Source organism: Anoplophora glabripennis, unplaced genomic scaffold (assembly GCF_000390285.2).
Source record: "Anoplophora glabripennis isolate ALB-LARVAE unplaced genomic scaffold, Agla_2.0 scaffold167, whole genome shotgun sequence".
Lineage (NCBI taxonomy): Eukaryota > Metazoa > Arthropoda > Insecta > Coleoptera > Cerambycidae > Anoplophora > Anoplophora glabripennis.
Window position 1 is genome coordinate 139,699 of NW_019416283.1, and position 20,144 is coordinate 159,842.

The following is a 20,144-nucleotide window of genomic DNA, read 5'->3' on the forward strand; positions in this document are numbered from 1 at the left end:
AGTATTATGTGTGTATTTGTCACTGTGCGCTGTGAAATTGTGGTACATTTGAACTACTTAAAATTCGTTATCAAGTTTGATAATTTCAGTTCTCTGTGTCAATCATTCATCACATCTAAATGATCTAAAAGTGACAAAATGTCAAAATAAATACTTTCTTAGTACTAATACAAATATACTTTAGTTGTCCTGGCAGTAGTTTGTTTTCATTCCTATAGTAAATAAAATATGTATACGCTGGTCAATAAATTTGACATTTCAAATCAACAATACAAAAAGGCCACTCTAACGGAGTCGTTTACTAACGATAATGTTCTAACCTCAAAATCGTTTTGTAACGAATTTGTCAGATACAGAATAGAAAATTCCGATGGACTAAACATTCTTGTTTGGATTTATTTCAGTTCCTACTATTTCGAAATTGAAATACAGTTAATATTTGTTCTTACTTATTACATTCAGGCTCTCTGCACGAAGACCTATCTCAAGCCTCCTACCAGCGCGTCGAGAGACTCCAATACCCCGAATTCCGTCCAGTCCTGGTCCTGGGACCCCTCGCCGAATGCGTCGCCGACAAACTGGTGTCAGAATTCCCTGAGAAGTTCAGACGGGCAGCCACCGACACCCGACGCTGCCCCCAGTCTCAGCTAGACCGAGAACTTGCCGAAGGCCTCATCCTCGAGTACCGCAGGCGGGGCTCGTGCTACGAATGCATAACGGTAGCCGCCGTAAGGGCCGTCACCCAGTCCCACCTTCACTGCATGCTAGACGGCTCTATAACCATGGTGGAGCGCCTGCACCGTCACCACATCTACCCCGTCGTCCTACTTATCAAGTTCAAGAGCACCAAGCAGATCCGAGAAGTGAAAGATGCCAGGAACAGCCTCGATAAACTGTCGGGGAAGGCCGCGAAGGAGATGTTCGAACACGGACATAAGTTAGAAGCCGAATACCGACACTTGGTGACCGCAGTAGTGTCGGCAGGAGCGAACGTCGCTCACGTTTCCACTCAAGTTAAGGCGGCGGTGGACGCGGAGCATAGGAAGAGTCAGTGGGTTCCCGCCGCTTCGCTGCATTGAGATGCTTTCGCTGGGAGTCGCTTTAGTCAGGTGATTTGAACTACTTTTAGATCCTCCTTTTAAATATGTCAAAGAGGTGTTTATCGGCGTACGACAAAGGAACATCCAGAATTGCAGTTATCTTGTGCTGCATTTTTTTTTTTTGTACCAGACTTATCTCATTTATTTATTTGATGGAAATATTAGGGGTTCGATGTAGGTCCCTGTGGAACTCTGTTTTAATCTCGATTAGGTTGGCGGTTATTCAAGGTTAGTCCCTCCGGTCAGTCGTAGAAGCAATAACTTACATGGTAATATTCGAAATAAATCAAAATTAAGCAATTGTGGGTATTTCATAGGTCTTTCAAATATTTAGAATATAATTAGATAATCAGTGAAACTTACGAATGAAAATACTAGATGGCGACTCTCTTTTTTAAATAACGAAACCACGTCTGCGCTTTTTGTAGATACGTGTGATGTTTTATCATTTGCCGACAAAATAGTCGGCCGCCAACTGTCTGACGTGTGTACTGTTGCTTTTTAATTAAGCTCGTCGATTATTAATTAAATGCTTTGTAACAATTTTAACACGGTATAAGGACATAGCGTAATGCAACATTCCTCGTCCGCAACGAACATCGAAATTATCGGGGATGACAGTTTTGTCGGTGAAAATAAACTTGACGCAATTGAAGAAGCGCAAAAGGCCAACTATGTTGTTTATACGAAACGAATGCAACATGTTTCGTTTTTTGACCGAATCGAATGTCAGTTCAGAGAATAGAGCATATTGTATTATATTGTTTATGTGCACGAGTGACATGTCTGTCACCAGTATACGGTAAATAGCGGCCCACAATAAGTGATTCTGTTGCTGTGGATTTTGACGTAGTGAAATTGATCAGCGAGGTGCAATAGCGCTGTATTTTATAATACCATGACAAAAATATCAGTCGTACGCCCCTGGTACATACAAAATTTTCTTCTTAAAAAGTCGGCCGCCGACTATGTGGTATGCGTGGTTCATGTTTTAATGCGAAAAAAAAGAGTGCAAATTTTGGGAAAAGTTCAATTAATTTCAACTTTTTCATGAATCCCGCGATTTGATTAATTGATTAGCAAGGTGCAAAAGCATAATAATTTATACAATACCTCTTGCGGAACATATTATGACAAAAATATCGGTCATACGCCCCTGGTCCACACAAAATTTTCTTTTTAAAAAGTCGGCCGCCTACTATCTGTTGTATGCATGGTTCATGTTAGAATGAAATTAGCAGTTTTTAATCTGAAAAAAAATGTCGATTGCAAATTTTGGGAAAAGTTCAGTTAATTTCAACGTTATCACGAATCCGGTGATTTGTAGCAGAAACATGCATAAATTGAGTAGCAAGGTACAAAAGCACAATAATTTATACAGTACCTATTGCAGACCATAATCATGACAAAAATATCAACTCTTGAACACAAAGAAAATTTTAAAAATAGTTGACTGCCTACTGTCTGGCGTATGCGCATTCACTAAGGCGAGTTCACGTAAGAACGAAATTAATAGTTTTTATGAGAAAAAAAGATGTTGAGCACGAATTTTGGAAAAAGTTCAAATAGTTTCAAATTTTTTATGAATTCCGCCATTTGTGACAGAAACCTACAAAAATTGACCAGCAAGGTGCAATAGCGCCATATTCTACACGATACCTCTTGCGAAGCGTGCCATGACAAAAAATATACACTTCTGGACCCAAAAAATTTTTTCAAAAATAGTCGGCGACCGACTGTCGTGTGCGCCTTCATTGAGGCCAGTTCATGTTAGAACGAAATTAGCAGAATAAAATAAAACATAAAAATTGATTTCCTCGTATTACGAAAATATATTAAGAAGAGAAAGATTTTAGAAATCCGATGCTAGAAATTAACATTTTCAATCGATTTATATATTTGTACATTTGACGTAATTTCAGACGACAACAAAAATTTCAATAAAAAACCCTAGAATTTTTCTGAAATTCATCGTTCTTGTACGAATGCTATTTTTACAATTTCGCAAAGCTATTGCATTTATTTTAACATGTACTGGACTTTATTAATAATACAAATAAGCTTGAGGTTTTATGGCATAAGCGCCATCTAGTGTTTTCATTTCTAAATATGACTGGTTGGTTTTCTTGCTATATTAAACAAAAGTAATATTTTAATAGCCAATTTTTATATGAAATATTTGTACGTCCATCTTACCAAGGCAAAGCTCTCCTTTTTGCCTTACCAGGAGTCAGTCTATTGTCATTACAGAGAAAGTTGAAGTACGAGTCCAACTACAGATCCTTGAGGTACTTTTGTCTTCATTTCCTTGAAATAAACGATAAAGAAGTATGTAATGAAAAAGTCAGTAGTGATTTTAATTTATTTAAAACAACACTTTTCCAGCTTTACTTTTAACGTCGAAATTTAAAAGTTATCCCACTTCTGATCCTTGCACAACTATAATTTTTTTTTCTCTGGACGATAGATTTCGTACTTTAATTTTTCTCTCGAAGTTGTGCCGTTACTTCGTGAGGGACGAAGCTTTACGAACGATTCCCGCCGACCTCTACTCAAAGTGATACGCAGCAAAACGGTCCTGTGCCTTAACGTAATATTGCGCTGCCAATTTTTTTACCGAAAATGATATTTTTAATAAATGTGTTTTGTAGCTTTTTTTTAACTATATACAAGTAAGGTGGTTGTATATTCTCTTCTTCTGTGATTACTTTTATTATCCTACTCATGTAATGTTTCTTATAAAGAAGTAAATATATGTATTTATAATTTATAACTTTATTGATGCGCACCCAGTAGAATAGGTACACGGCATGTCCAGGATAAGGAATTTTTTTTGAGGGTACAGGGTGGCTCAAGTTATAAAGAAGTAAGGCCGTCGGAATGACGTAAATAGATCTGATATATTTTTTAATGTTTTTAGAAAATATCAGATATGAAAAACAAAAAAATACTTTTTGTTGACAACTTCTTTTGTACTTTTCATGAAAATGTCAGTTTTGTTGCCGAACACGTTGTTTTTTTTTGGCATCATATAATTTTTCATTTCGGCTGTCATCGTTTGTCATCATTTAATTGTTCACTAGAAAGGTAGGCAAGTCCGCTGACGCAGACTTGACCTTTCCCTCGGACCCCGCTGTGCATTCTCTCTGGGTTGGTAAATAATATATAAAATTAATTTTAAAAAAAATAAAATTGCGACCCGCCCGCGAATCGAACCCCGGACATTCGATTTTCGGCGAGGACTCATTTTAAAGAGGAAATTTCTCTTAGAAGACGCTAAGGAATCGCCTTCAGAATACGACAAGGACGCTTAGCGGCTCGCGAGGAAAGCTTTTGATAATACCAGCAGAATAAATTGGCAGAAGAGCATTTTAGAGAATACAAAAGTTTCAGGATTTTTCCCTGGCAATCCGATGATGACCTTGACCTTGAAAATCATTTCAAGGTCAAATGTAATTTTTCAGATGGGACCCTATACTTTTGACCCCAGAAATGAAAAGAGCGAAAAATTTTGAAATTGCAAAACCCGAAGGCAAGGTTTAGTGAACCCGGCCAATGAAGGCAAGGCTTACTGAACCCGGCCAATTAAGGCCAGGTTTAGTGAACCCGGCCAATGAAGGCAAGGCTTACTGAACCCGGCCAATTAAGGCCAGGTTTAGTGAACCCGGCCAATGAAGGCAAGGTGTAGTGAACCCAGCCAATGAAGGCACATGAAGGAACATTTTTCTCTAAAATGCTCTCCCGAAGAGTTATTCCGCCGTTGCGGTACTTTTGCTATACCCTGTATATGGATTTGAAAAAAAATCGTAGGATTCAAGTGTCTATTGTAAATGTTTGAATTGTTTTTATAATTTGGAAATTGCATTAACTTAAATTTCTTGCAAATTCTTCTGTCTGAAGAGGGCTCTATAGAAAATACGCAACCAGCTAGACATTTTTATAGATTTTATTACACTGTCTAAATATGAATGCACAAATAACAGACTTTTCTCCATTCTAATGCAGATTTTCTATAAACTGGACTTAGTTTGAAATTCAAATTACTTTTTGTTGTAAAGAAATTTGTAATTTGCCGCTATTGAACAAGCAGCAGCGTAAAATACAAATTTCTTTACACCAAAAAGTAATTTGAATTTCAAACTAATTCTGTTTTATAGAAAATTTGTGTTAAAATTATGGGGAAAGTCTGTTATTTGTGCATTAATTCATTTTTAGACAAACTGTGTAATAAAATCTATAAAACTGTATTGTTGGTTGCCTATTTGCTATAGAGCCCTCTTAATGACTAAAAAAACAGTTGAATCAATATTTAAGCTTCCTTTGGTCCTAAAAAGTTTAATTCTATCAATTTTTGTAGTTTTTTTGTTTTGTAATTAAAATGATAAGAAAAATAAATGGCGAAATGTATCAGAAACATAATTGAACAGCTTCACATGGCACAGCAATAAACGCAATATTAACTCAGGATTATATTTTTTTGAACACATGATATAAGATATTTATAAAATAAAGGTGACGATAGTAAATACAGTATCAGACGACAAAACTGACATTTCCATAAATATCTTAAAAACTAAAACAAAATAAATCTGATAGTTTTTGCAATTTTTTTTGGGTCACTGTATATTTTATTGTTTTCAAAATTCCCATCTTGGGCATGTGTATTCTTTCCATTTCCTAAATTTTCCCCACACATAGTAAATTTTATTTTTAATTATGTCCAGGTTAAGACAACATTGCTATGTTGATATTCACAGAATATTTTTGAATAGGGCCATTTTCCGTAGATTTTACTTGTTATGCAAAAGAAGCTGTTTGAGAACCGTTAACCCATTTTGATCAAATGAAAATCCTTTAAGAAAACAAGAATTTATGTAGCGGTAAAGATATTCAATAGAAAAGTCACTGAAAATGTTAAAAAGTTCCAAGAACACACTCGGTGGACATTAAAAGCAAAGGTAAGTAATAATTATATGGATTTATTTGCATTTACTAAAAAAGTTGAAAATATTGTTTATTCTGATTTATTAATCATTATTTGTTCACTATATTTACGTTTTTTTCCCACAGCACATGGTAAAAAGCGAATTAAGTACAAAAATGTTTTTTATTAATGCAATTTGCAACTACCTGATTCTAAAACAAATTACAGGCGCTATAATAGAAATTATTAAGTGGACCTTCAACGATTATAACTCATTTTTGAAATGAGGCTACTCGAGAAAATTATCCTCAAATATCTCAAAATGCAGAAACAAACTCGATCTATCATGGCTGAATTTCATTTTAGAAAAAATTGGTATTTCTGGGGTGGGCCGTGCACACCCGTGTCCCCCCTAGCTGCGCCCGTGTCTATACAATGCTAATTTTTTAAAATGTGGCGTAGGCCAAGTTTTTTATTTGAAGTGATAGATTAGTACTTCCAAATGCAATGAAGAAAAATTTGCAATATTTCCGGTGTTGCCAGATTTCTTCAATAGCTACTAAAACAATATTTTTTTTAAATGGCAATACCGTATTTTTTTAACATAATTTGACAAACCTTCAAATTCTAAATAAAATATGTTATGTCACATTTCCTTATTGGAGTAGCCGTTTTCAAACAATCCATGAAAATAATCTGCATTCGGCAGGAACTAAAAGAAGCTAAAACAGAAATAGTAGGCCTTGGATATTAAACAAAAATTGTGTTGTTTGAAAGGAGCTATCGAGGAATGTGTATAAAAGTAACGTTTTAATTCAATTGCAAAGATGATTTTCAGCCTTTTGCAGATCATACCAGTTGTTTTCAGTTTTACTAAGTTAGTTCTTAAAAACTCCAGATTTGGAAAAAGCTTATCGGGATGTCTTGCGTCGAATTCAGCGCAGACATTGCGTATACTTAAGCCATTAACATGAAGAAAAGTTAATTCAACTTTTTCTTTTGTATTAAATAACAGATTCATCTTAGCAACTGAATTAGAACGTTATTTTTATGCACATTTAAATACAACAGCTTTCAAATAACACAATGGCAATACAATAATGATAGCTCCTTTCAAAAAACACAATTTTTGATTAATATCGAAGGCCTACTATTGCTGTTTTAGCTTCTTTTAGTTCCCGACAACTGCAGATTGTTTTTGCTGATTGTTCGAAAACGGCTACTCCAATAAGGAAATGTGACATAACATTTTTTATTTAGAATATATCTAATTATGTTAAAAAATACGGTGTTGCTATTTAAAAAAATATCGTTTTTGTGGCTACTGCAGAAATCTGGCAACACCGGAAAGAATTATTTGTAAATTTTTCTTTATCAAGTTATTTCCTACAACTTTGCATTTAGAAATACTAGTCTATCACTTCAAATAAAAAAGTTGGCCTATGTCAGGTTTTAAAAAAATAACGCCGTCGTCTCCTTCAAACATGTCCGTTGGTATGTGACAAATATTTTACTTTATCAGATGTTAAAACACGTGCTGAAATATGTCCTATTTTATTATTTTTCCTATTTCCAAATTGTTTTTCCTAGCCTTTAGAAATTAAGCTCCGTCTTTAAATCAGGTGGTAAATCTCATCCCATAAACATCTTTAGTGTCGTTCCAAAAGTAGTTGAGTTTGATTTATATATTTTTAAATTAATCATTGCATTAAGCAATTTCATATACAAAAAAAGTTGTAGCAATATCAGGTATGCCTCCAAGCTCTCACTTGGGGCCAATGTTTCTTAACATTCTTATAAATGATATCAAGGAGTGATTGTTCCATTGTAAATTTTTGCAGGTAACTTGTAATTATTCTCAATTATAACTGATATTCTTCTGATTTTGGAAGAATTTAACATGATATTAGTAATCTACCGAGTTGATGTGACAGAAGCAGTATGATTCTTACTATCTCCAAATGTCATTCGATATCTTTTTTTTGGCATAAGATACAGGTACGATGTTAATAATATGCCATTAGATTCCGTTCTATCCAATGGAAATTAGAGGTTAAGTCCTCATTTTGCTAACATCCAAAGCATTAAAAATGCTCTCCAAAATTGAATTTTATGTCCGTTTGGGGACTACTCCTTATCAATCTGATGGACACAACTTTAATAAACATTTTGAAATGTTTTTAGTTGTAGCAGCCCATACGAATGTTTACCAAAGACACTGAACATGCATGAAACGATTCAAATTCTGCAGCTTTGCGCTCTAGTCATAACGTCAGAAGGTTAATCCTTGGGTCCTTTAAATCAAGGAGTCTCAATAAACTCAGGGTCTAAAGAGATAGATACAGGGTGTTGAGGTTCAAACAAAATTTGAATAAATTTATAATATTTCTAAAACTATTGATGTCACAAAAAAAATGTATGGGAATTTTTTATTCCAAACACAGTTTTAGATACAGTCTATCTGTTAAAATTAAAAAAAAAAAAAATAGAAACTTAATTATTTGAAAAGTACATCACCCATTTTTTTTTTAAATAAATTTCAATTCAGGTAGTAAGACCCTGACCTTTTGGGGGTCGGTATATATGCCACTGATTTCATGTGAGTGAAGTGGCAAATAAAACAAAATTATCTTATTACCAAGTAACGGTTCTGTTTTTGTTGTTGCTTCATATAATATGAGAACATCTAACATTTAGATAACTTTCAGCGATAGCGGCTTAAGTATGTTAAATGCTTAAGTATGTTAATCGTAAATATGTGATAGTAAAGTGAAAAATGTGTGTCACTCTTATTGCACAAATTTAACACACTTATCAGCATGTTTTCAACAGAAAAAAAAGTCTTAAGCCAAATTTCTTTTCGGGTTAAAGTGCATTATGAAATCTATATGCTAGGTGGTAAATAAGTAGTGTTTTTACTTCATAATAATGTGTTTACTCATGATAAATTGAATATTCCTATCTATAAAACAATTCAAATATTGAGATAAAGTGTAATTGTTTTTTCAATTAGTCTGAGTCTGTATTTTTTCGAAGTGTTAAGTCTTCACAATTAACCACTGCATAAGGTGAGTACATTTTTTTATGCTATGTATGTAAGGGGGTAAATGTGTCTTTATTAGAGAAAATAAGTACTTAAGAAGGTGCAAAAAAGCCTTTTTGGTTGAATGAACAATGAACAGTTCAGTGATGCCAGATGCATTTCATAAAAAATACATATAATAGCCAGATTTAAAAAAATCTAGATTTCCCTAGGTTTGTATGAACAGAAAAATATGTAAAAAATATTTTTAAATCTTTAAAGTTTCTAGTGTTTAAATTGAAAAAATATATATATATATTTCCTTGTTTTTTACTGTATATTAAAATAAATATACATCAACTATTAAGACGAATTTATTTTTCCCAAATATTTCACTGAAAAATAAACTCGATAGTTGAAAACAATATAATAAACTCTAGGTAACTAAAAAAGAAGGTTAAGGGAAAATAAAATAAATAAATGTACTTAAAATAAACAAAGTTTTCGTTATATGAATTATCTGATGACATTAACTTCAAGTACTTGTTGTTAACATAAACGTTTTGATGCTGTTATTATTTGAAAACCGAATTCAACTCGCTCTGTTTGCACATAACTGGACTGGGGCAAACAAATACATAACTTTGCCAGTTTTGTAACATTGCAAGTTTATCTTGAAAATTAAACTTTTTTTTTTAAGTTTTCTAGTGATTGCCAAAATTTTTCAACAGACATAATAATGGGTTCATTTTTGTATGCCTTTTTCTCAACTTCAAAATACACAGGAAGTTTTTTCAATTCTAGACAAACATCTAAATTTATTTGTAATAATTTCAAAAGACTGCAAATGTACAGGTTTTTCAAATTTTAATGCGGAAACAAAACCTGCAATGCATCGAAGAAAACATCAGTAATTAAAATTTTCCTTATAGAAATTTTGAATTCATTGGTTAAGTACATAGTGCACACACGTATGGCATCTGAAAAATACTGATAATTTCTAGCACTTAACAGCTTATGTACCTTCAACGAATATTTACCAAAATTCCTACTTATAATTAAAATTAATATATTTTTTCTAAATATTTATACATATTAGGGTGCTTCGTTTCAAACATACCTACATTTCTTTTTTTCGCTCCATTGACGAAATATTGTTCTAAACATTGGAAAAAAAATTCTCGCCAAATTTCAGCTCTTAATTTTAATTTTCAGTACTCGCTATTTGATTTTAAAATTTTCCTATTCATTTAACACGTAAACCTACAGTTTTTTAAAATTATTTATATCCGCTGCATTTCACGTTATTTTATTGTCCATAGGCGATAAAAATAATTATGAGGAAATTTTTGTTCTTTGAAAGTGCCCATACTAGGATCTATGTGACTTGAACGGTTTCACTGCTAAAGAATTTAATTTTTTAATACGTATTTAAAATTCGTCCTATTTCCCTAATTTTTTAAAAAATACCCAGATCTAGGGAAAAATTCGTAGATCTGGCATCTTTCCTTGTTACTTAACCTAAATGTAAAAATCGCCGGTGCTGTGAAATGTGAAAGGAAATCTACTTCGGTGCGGTCGTAGTGAGTTACAGTTTCATCTAATTCACTCCACATTTTGTAAGTAGAGTCGAGGAAACATTCCTATAATTTAATTTAATGATGGTGTTAAGTGGTACACTTATACACTATTGACGCGTGTTATTCCAATTTTGCCGCAAACGTTCTGACCTATTGTGTTCCATTTTTCTCAATTAACTTTTACGTAACCGCGTTATACAATAACAGATTGAGAACTTGGTATCTAGATTTTTTAAAAGAAGAACTGGAAAGTTTACAGTTAATTTAAAAAATGCCTTACAGGGAATATAGTGTTGTTTCTTGCGATGATCGTGCCGGAAATACGCAGGTAAGGTAGACTTTAAAAACAATTTTAAAATGTATTTTAGACGAATTGGGACTGTGGTGCTTTTTCTAAATAGGTATAGGTATCAATTTGTTTTTATAAAAAAATATACATAAAAAGCGAGGGAAAAAGCAGTCAAAGCACGCTTTCTGAATGTTCTTCTTCTTCTGTGCTCTGGTAGTGATAAGTTATTTTTCGCGAACATAATTATAACGGTTGCTTTTAACAATTTTTTTGCGCATGTCCGCAATTTACTCGGCGCTCTTTGTTTCTATTTGTAAATTTATTAGCAATATATTTAATTATTACTGCATTATTATCAATTACATTTAAAAGAAAGTAATAAGTATTTTTTGCATAAAATGATGCAAAACAGTAAGAGCAGTGTAGCTTTTTTTCGACCTTTGCTGGTTCTCGACATCTCGGCCACTAGAAGATATTAAATTTAGTAATAGTAAAACTCTAACTCTACAAGAAAGGTGAGCCTTATTTTTGGCCAATGACCACCATTACATCGATAAATTATTGTATCTGCTTAAAAATTTTAAATGTTCATTTATATCACTTGTTTACATACGGATGTACAAGACAAAAAACATGTTTTATGTTTTGTAGAGTATGCCAAGTGATATTACGATTAAATGATCTTTAAACGTGGATTAAACATTAAAGTCGTTGCATGCATTTATAATAATATAATATCAATTAATTTAAATATATAGTTTGCCTTAATGGTTGTAATGTAAATGTTTTCTAACGCGTGAAGATTTTCTTTAGTAAACAATTACAATTAAACTGGTTTGTAAAGAATTCCCTTAGCTGGATGCGAGTAGTTCAAAGATACATCACTCCTCTTCTTCTTCTTCTTATAAATACCTGATGAAATTTTTAAAATAGAGTTTTTTCAGTCGAGTACTTTTTTATTTACTATACACGCATTGCAAAAATTATTTCTTTTAGTTATTGAATTAATATAGTCTTAGTTTACACTTATGAAGTAAACCTTATGTTTTTTGCGTAGCGGTAGTATAATAATATTTATAATTATTTGTACATTCCAAAAAATTTTGCATTAAGAAACTTGCTAGGTATTTTAAAATTCAAGTAAATTTAAAAATGGGAATAAGATTAAAAATTATTTTCCATATTTTTTTTTGTTTTCTGATTACAGTATCTTGATTATAATTAATATTAAGTATTAAATCGGTCATATTAAAATAGAGAGTTAAATAGGTAGGTACCTACTGTTAAAAATAGTGTGTAGACAATAGTTGCGCATATTTTTATTACATATATTATTAATAAATAAAGATATTTTTATATTATTATTTGAATGTCTTACTATAATTACAACAGCCTTGAAAATAAATCCCATACTTAAATCTTTGTTTTCCGTTCATATAATAGGTATTAATACAATAATCTTATTGTAAATATTGTTCCAATATGCTTGTTGACATTTTATGTACTTTTTTATTACGTAAATATACTTGGATATCAATAATTTATTAAGTAGGTATAATGATTTAACAATTTGTATATCTCCAAACGCATTTATATGGATAATAATTATTAAAAACATCATTTCTTCATATGGTACTTTAAATAAAGTACGAGAAAAATTTAAAAAATATTCAAATCTCATTTCCAAGACAAAAAAATTTATATCAAAATTTCTTTAAAAATTAAAATAGATATTTATGTTTTGCTTTTATTGATGTTTTTATTTTATAAAATGGTACTATGAGAATTCCATTCAATATTCTTATGTATGCATATCTTCCTTTTTTCAAAAATACATGTTTTCAGATATTAAATAGAAATTACTATTGCAATTTATGTGTAATAGATTCCACGTTACTGATAAACTAAGTGAACTAAATGTATGTAATATATATTAATGTTTAATATATGAAAGATTGTATATAAATTAATACACTAATAAATTTACAATATGGACATGAAATTGTGTTAGCTGATTAACGAATTCCAAGAAATTTTATTTTAAAAAATAATTTGAACTGTTGAAATAGTTTTCGTAAAAATGTTTGTTAGTTGTTAGTCAATCCGTTTTTATTGCATATATGACCAGTATTTATTAATAGAATAGTTATATAATTGTTTTGGTTTAATATCAAAATATGTATTTTAATCTTGAGCTATCGTTACTTGCAATACACATTTTTATTAGTGGCATTAGTTTTGTGCGCTTCTGTACACATATAAAAAATATAACGCTTATTCTAACAGGGTAAATTGGAATTGTAGAAATTTTGTGTTTCTTCTCTACATATTAGAAAAAAATTATGAAGGAAAAATCATTTCCAATATCTTTGCAGATGAGTGAAGAGCCAGGATGTCGGTACAGGAACAAGCTACTGTACTACCTAAGCTATATCACGGTAGAACCCATAATGGTGTTGTACATGATGGCCTTCATGACAACCACTGTGATCGAACAGTCTTTTTTTGTCTACAAAGCATGCACAGTTAATCACGGATATAACAACACGATATGTGAAAATATTAATGAGAAGCAATATGAGAATATCACGAAAGAAGTGCAGGTAAGTGAAAAGATATCTCAACTTGAGAAAATGATTAATGGTTTATATTTAGTCCAAATTTGGTACCTTTTGATTATTATTTCATCGATGCTAATTTTCCAAGTGTATTTTTATATATTTTGCAAAATGATGTAAATGATGTAATTTTTTAGTCGGTTAAATTAATAATGCATTTTGTATTAGTAATTATTTTCAGAAATTTTTATATGTCACAATTATAAAATTATTAACTAAAACTCGGTTAATGAATGCAAAAAGAATAATAAAATATATTTTTATTTTTAGAAGTTTGTACACATTTTGTTTCTGCTACAGAATAACGGAACTTAATATGACAGTCACCTACTTAAATATTTCTTAGTTGCAATCGTGCTAGTTGCAAAACGAATGATAATGAATATAATTTTTTTGTTAATAAACGATTAGATTTAAAGCAAAAAAGTGAGAGAGGTAAAAGTTTTAAAATAAATCGGCTCTCCGATGTGTATTTTTGAATATTAAATTTTTGTCAAACTAAAAAGTTGTAGCAAAAAAATAAATTAGAGGATGCTTATTTCAACCCCTTTCAAAGGACATAAATTTTCGGATAACTGTTGAGAAGTAGTAGTAGAAAATTTGTATAAAATTTGACTATTATACCTTTTTTGGTTGTCAGACTATAGCCACTATTCCATATTTGTTTGGAAACTTTGAGTCGCTGTATCTCCTAATTGCTGAACATTTTACTAAGGTCATTTTTATACAAAACATGTTTTTTAGCTGAAGACTCACCGATACCATTTGCGCTATTTCTTTTGAAAACACTGTATATGAAGAAAATTTGGTACTGTACTTTCAATACCAACTAGGATTTTCTTCTTCATTATTTTGCTGTCTCAGCTTCTTTTGTAACTGAATTTTTTTATCCTGCACGTTTCATTTTTGCCTTCTGTGTATGCAATTTTCAAACTTCGGTTTGCTTCTTTTTTCGATAACAATTTTGCAGTTTTTTTGTCACTGCGACCGCATGTATCTTTTCTTTGGAACTATATTTTATCTTGTTTTATGTAAATGTGAATATATATTTTTACAATTTTCTGTTAAAAAAAAAAAAAAAATATTTTGGTTAGGTCACAGTATCGACATTCCACCTCTGGAACAACGTGGCGGGCCACGGAGTCCCGATAATTCTGGCCCTCTTCATAGGGGCTTGGTCAGACAGACGCGGTAGAAAATTACCTTTGCTCCTAGGACTTCTAGGAAAACTGTACTATTCCGCCATGATAGTGCTTAACACCACTCAACCCCACTGGCCTTTAGAGTATGTGATATACACCGCCACCCTTCCCATGGCATTTACCGGTGCAGACGTCACTATTTTTGCAACAGCTTTCACATATCTGGTGGATATATCGTCGCAGAAGTATAGGACGATGAGGGTGACCATATTAGAAGTGTGTTATTTAGCGACGATGCCCACTGGAATCGCTTTAGGTCAGTAGTAGCTTTTTTTATAAAAGCTCATGTGATTGTATTAGAATTACTCGAAAAATATTGTCATTTCGATATATCTTAAATCCCTTTCAGGCTCATATCTGTTCAACAAAGTGGTGGACAAATCCTACACCATAATGTTCACAATAAACGTTTCTCTGATGGCAATAGCGGTCATATACACACTCGCAAGACTCAACTGGCAGAGCAACCCCAACCAAAAACCGTTCTCCGAAGCCGACAACAAATTCCTAGACTTCTTCGACTACAACCACGTGGTGAACACCGTCGTCACCGTCTGCAAGAAACGACCGAGGAGCAAGAGGACTTACCTGATAATGATGTTCGTTATGATGGCACTGTACACCTTCCAAAGGGACGAGAGGGACATGATGTACATTTACTGTCAGCTCGTGTTTAACTGGACGCTGGCACAGTTCAGCAAATTCAGGACATTCCAATCTGCCCTGCAGGATGTCATACTGTTACTGGCTATACCCCTGATGAGCAGTGTTCTCGGTTGGAGGGATACCATAATTGTTATGATTGGGGCCATGGCGCACACCGCAGCGAGGATCTTCTATTCCACCGCGGAGGTTAGCTGGGTGTTTTATACAGGTAAGAAATATTTAGTAGTCGACTTTTTGTGATTTTTATACCAAAAAGAAACATCTTTGAAACAGTACTTTTGCCTTGCCGCGACAGAATTTCATAGTCTGATAAGAAAAATTTCATGGATTTTATCGCGACAACCAAATCCCTGCAAACAAATTGCATTGCGAGATACGCTTAAGAGACAAAAAATGTTAGTGTTGAAAAATGGCCTGCTGCGAAACAAAGTGTGCCTTGACTTGAAATCTGTAAAATCAAGTATTCATTGGAACCACACTATTTCTGTATGAGACGTCACAGAACACTTTAAGAGAACTGTCTTCAAATAAAAAGGAAATTGTTTGTGCAAAATTTCAATGTTTTAGGCTGATTTGATTTTTTGCTTGATTACAAATTTTTCTACTAGTAAAGGCCTTTTCTTTATGAGATAGGATAAAATGTTATTGAGAAAAAAAATTTAGAATGAAAATATGTGTATGTGATTTTACTATAGCGGACTATAGCGGACTGTATTAAAGTTAAATGTTGTAAATATATATGGTTACTCACCAGTACACCAAAATGGTGCCCCTTCACTTCTGTCACACTAGTAAGGATAAGAAGGAAGGAAAAGACAGGCAATAACACTAATACGACGAACTGGTGACGCGGCAATTCTATGAATAAATTATTTCCACGAAAAAGGAAATAAACATTAACTATTACTATAAACTATTACTGTATAAACTATAGAATTTTTACAACACCTTTTCAAAATATCAACAAAACCATTCCATTGAATGCGGTTCTATATCAGAGTTCTTTTTTTGTCACACATACCAAAAAAGAAAATAAAAAAAGGAACAGTTTGGTTTCACAGATTGTACATAGCACGCCATCTGTGACAGAGGATAGGAATGCAATTAAAGAAAACATTCAAATTAATTAATGTGGCCTAAACATTTACTTTTAAAAAATGCACAAAAAACTATACATGGGTAACAAAATTTTACACCACACCTGAACAAATTACGTTTATTAAGAGAAAAAAGCGGTGAATAGCTATTATTTGGTTACGGGCGGACTAAACAAAGCCCAAACTGCATAGTAAATATACGCTACTCCCACTGTCTTTCACTGCTATGCGACGGTAACCATGGCCACCGCTGTAAACACTACAGATTTAGTGGCGAGCTACGAGGAGCCAACGTATTTAAATGAGTTTTGCAAGTCGAGTTAAATTGACTGCATGTTACAAAGAACCCCGCATACACATTACGATTTCTGAGATTTCTATCAAATATATGCTAATCATTACTAAACAAGCTACATTATTGTTAAAAAAATTATATTTGAAGAGTGAATCCATTTTCCACTATTTTTACCCTTTTGTGGTGTTGCACAAAGAAACAGCATCAGAAAACATTTTTCAGATTGTATAAAAATTAATTTTATTGTCAAATACATTAATCTAGTCTGTAATATCTTCAAACTATTTTTAAAATTCCAGGGTATATTTAGAAATGTATCAAAAATGTTGAAATCGACCTCAAAAACTTATAAAAACATTGAAAATTTTAAAATATCTGTGAAATATTGAATTATTTTGATATAGGTATAACTTATACATACAGGCCAACCAATAGAGATTTTTTGGCACACTGAAATGTTACAGTAAATTTCATGTATTACCTTTTAAAAAATACTTAGCAAATGAAAACCCAAGTGATTTCCCCAACAAAGTCATGAACATTTTTTTTTTTTAATAATAAAAACTGCAAAATAATGAAAATTTTTTGAAAAATAATGATGGAATCGTCTTACTCTCAATAGGACTTTTGTAGAGAATAAAAAAAATCTATGAAATGGTTTTTTGTGCGACCCAATCGGTTCGTTTTTTATAGAGAAAATCCGGAAAAACCTCTAAAATAGACCTTTTTTCAAAAATTCATAACTCCATCAAATTTGAAGCTGGAAGAACAATCTTACGGAAAATGACAGATAATAATACGTAGTTTAATCGTGCGCAAGATGGTTTCTGTCCGATGCATAGTCTTTGCACAAATGCATTATAAATTTTCTGCACAGCGTGGCGATTTATCAAAAATAGTCCGATTTAAATTCTAAAAACGGCATCTGAAAGTAGACGACAAAATCGCCAATTTGTATATCACGGATTTTCGCATGAGTGATGGGAAATATGCTAAAAATGCCCTTGAAAGTCGCCCAAAACGATCGAAAGTACGTTTGAGCCAGAGTCGGGTAGTGATATTGGGGGGGAGGACTCAGGCTCGAACATACTTTCGATGCCATTTTCAGAATTTAAATCAGACCATTTTTTATAAATCGCCACGCTGTGGCAATGAGACTCTAATTTGTTTATAATGCAATTGTGCAACAACTATGCATCGGACAGAAACCATCTTGCGCACGATTAAACTACATATTATTATCTGTCATTTTCCACAAGATTGTTTTTCCAGCCTCAAATTTGATGGAGTTATAAATTTTTGAAAAAAAGGTTTATTTTAGGTTTTTCCGGATTTTCTCTGTAAAAAATGAACCGATCGGGACTCACAAAAAAACATTTTATAAGTTTTTTTATTCTCTATAAAAGCCCTATTGAGAGTAAGACAATTCCATCAATAGTTTTCGAGATATTATAAAAAGAAACAAAAAAAATGTAATTTTTTCCAGTTTTTATTGTTTAAAAAAAAAATTGATAACGACTTTGCTGGGGAAATCACTTGAGTTTTCATTTACTAAGTATTTTTCAAAAGGAAATACATGAAATTTGCTGTAATATTTAAGTGTAAAAACAGCCTCTTTTTTCGCTCTATTGGTTGGCCTAATATATTCAGGAAATACTTAAATTTCTAATTATATCAAAATTCCTTTAAAACCTTGAAAACCCCAAAATATTCGTATTTCTTTTGATTTGGGTGAAGTGGAAAAGTGCCCCCTGGAACTTTGCTCTTTTGTCTCATCCCCTTCATTCACGCTCTACAAAAAGTCTCAATTCATTTGATAAACCTTTTATTATTCAGTCAAATTTTTTGAGTCTTGTGTAAATCTTCCTTATGTTGAGGTTGATATATTTCTATAGCCCCATTGCAAGAGCGATGGCACTGATTTTCAAACACATCCAGAACAGTATTGACACGGATAACATTTTCATTTGTTTTTGACGTACGATGCTCAAATTGTATCTCGTCTTCAACACTTTCTTTTCTGTCCACTTATAAATTTGTGCCTATGTATCTTGTTTGTAAACTGCCATAACCATTTCAACGGTATGCAGACCAGATTTACCGAACTCGACAAAAAATTTCATTGAGTAACGTTGTTGCAGAAATTTCTGCATTTTTCCCCGTGACTTAGCAAACAGTTTTCTATAAAATAATAAAATGGTTTTAGGTAGTAGTTTCATATATTTTTTAAATTCCAGGTGGAGTTTTTGCAGCTATTGGGCCAATAGTAGCGCCAGTAATAAGGTCTATCGTTTCGAAAATCGTATCTAATTCCGAGAAGGGCAAAGCATTCTCCGTACTCGCCGTAGCGGATAACGCAGTCCCGTTAGTGTCCGGAGTTGCTTATAGTACCGTTTATAACGCTACTATTCATTACCACCCTTCTGCGATATTCTATTTGACAATGGCGACGCAGATCGGAGTCTTCCTATTAGTTGTGTAAGTACTTTTTTTTAACGAGAAAATTGAAAAAAGTCTGATCAAATCGTCTTTTATGTAGGTACATCCATGTGAAGACTGATCATGACGAATTTGAAAGAGAAGCGGAAGTGGCGGCAGCCCCAAGTGATTCGTTAGAAAGTAACGGTGCGAAGGATGAAGGAAGGATAGCTTGAGTGAAGTATTTTTAGGTGAAAGTCAGCGACTTACAATTACTTGTATCAAGTCGGAAGAAATGGTAGAATCTCGTGAAACGAGTCAAAAAAAATATCAGGAAAGTAGTACTATAATTCTAAAAACGTTTTACAAATTCCAGCAATAAATTTAAACCAAAGTGATAATTTTGAGGCATATTTTATATATTTTTCTTCAATTTCATATTTAAATAATTGAATTTTTTTTGACCGTCATTTATTTAACTAGCATTATTTTAACCAATTTTGACGTTATTTAATTTTTAATTTAAAATGTACAAATCTCCGCGTGTCCACTAGATGGCGATAGCTTGTCGATGCCATTTGTAGGTAAAAAGAGGTATAGGAGTCATCGAGGGAGAAACCGCAGAAGTAATCTAGTGTGCAAGCTTGAGTAGTCCTGTGTAACAACTGAGGAATATTTGAGTAATATTTAGGTACTAAAACAATTATTTACTTCACATGTATAGTCTTTCCGAAGTTAGTTGAACGTGTATAAAAACGCCTAGCAATAAAATTTATCTAGTTTCATCGGCTAAAAAAGTTTTCTGCTAAAGATACAAAATTTTAATAATTCGTACAATATAATGTGTAGACAATTTCTATTATATGTTCATTTGGCCAACACCATTTTTTAATTATTTTTGTCCTCAAACAATTTTATTATATCGATGTTATA

General features: G+C 32.4%; 2 protein-coding genes across 3 annotated transcripts in view; both read left to right on the forward strand.

Moving 5' to 3' along the window:
- LOC108904859 (disks large homolog 5) overlaps nt 1-3,860 on the forward strand; it is a 38,207-nt gene extending 34,347 nt beyond the window's left edge. The window contains exon 14 of the mRNA XM_023457410.1: nt 463-3,860. Coding sequence (XP_023313178.1) covers nt 463-1,079 — 617 coding nt within the window. The 3' untranslated portion in view covers nt 1,080-3,860. The remainder of the gene's footprint in view (nt 1-462) is intronic.
- Nucleotides 3,861-8,758: 4,898 nt separating this feature from the next.
- On the forward strand, nt 8,759-19,976 carry LOC108904869 (proton-coupled folate transporter). Of its 2 annotated transcripts, none has more exons than XM_018707568.2 (6): nt 8,759-9,092; nt 13,291-13,518; nt 14,628-14,991; nt 15,085-15,609; nt 19,031-19,271; nt 19,333-19,976. In XM_018707568.2, exons 2-6 carry the CDS (start codon nt 13,291-13,293, stop codon nt 19,445-19,447), a joined length of 1,473 nt encoding a protein of 490 aa, XP_018563084.1. In that variant the 5' UTR covers nt 8,759-9,092; the 3' UTR covers nt 19,448-19,976. The 2 variants fall into 2 exon arrangements, with proteins under 2 accessions (XP_018563084.1, XP_018563083.1); XM_018707567.2 differs by lacking the exon at nt 8,759-9,092 and adding an exon at nt 10,630-10,954.
- The last annotated feature ends 168 nt before the right edge of the window (nt 19,977-20,144 follow it).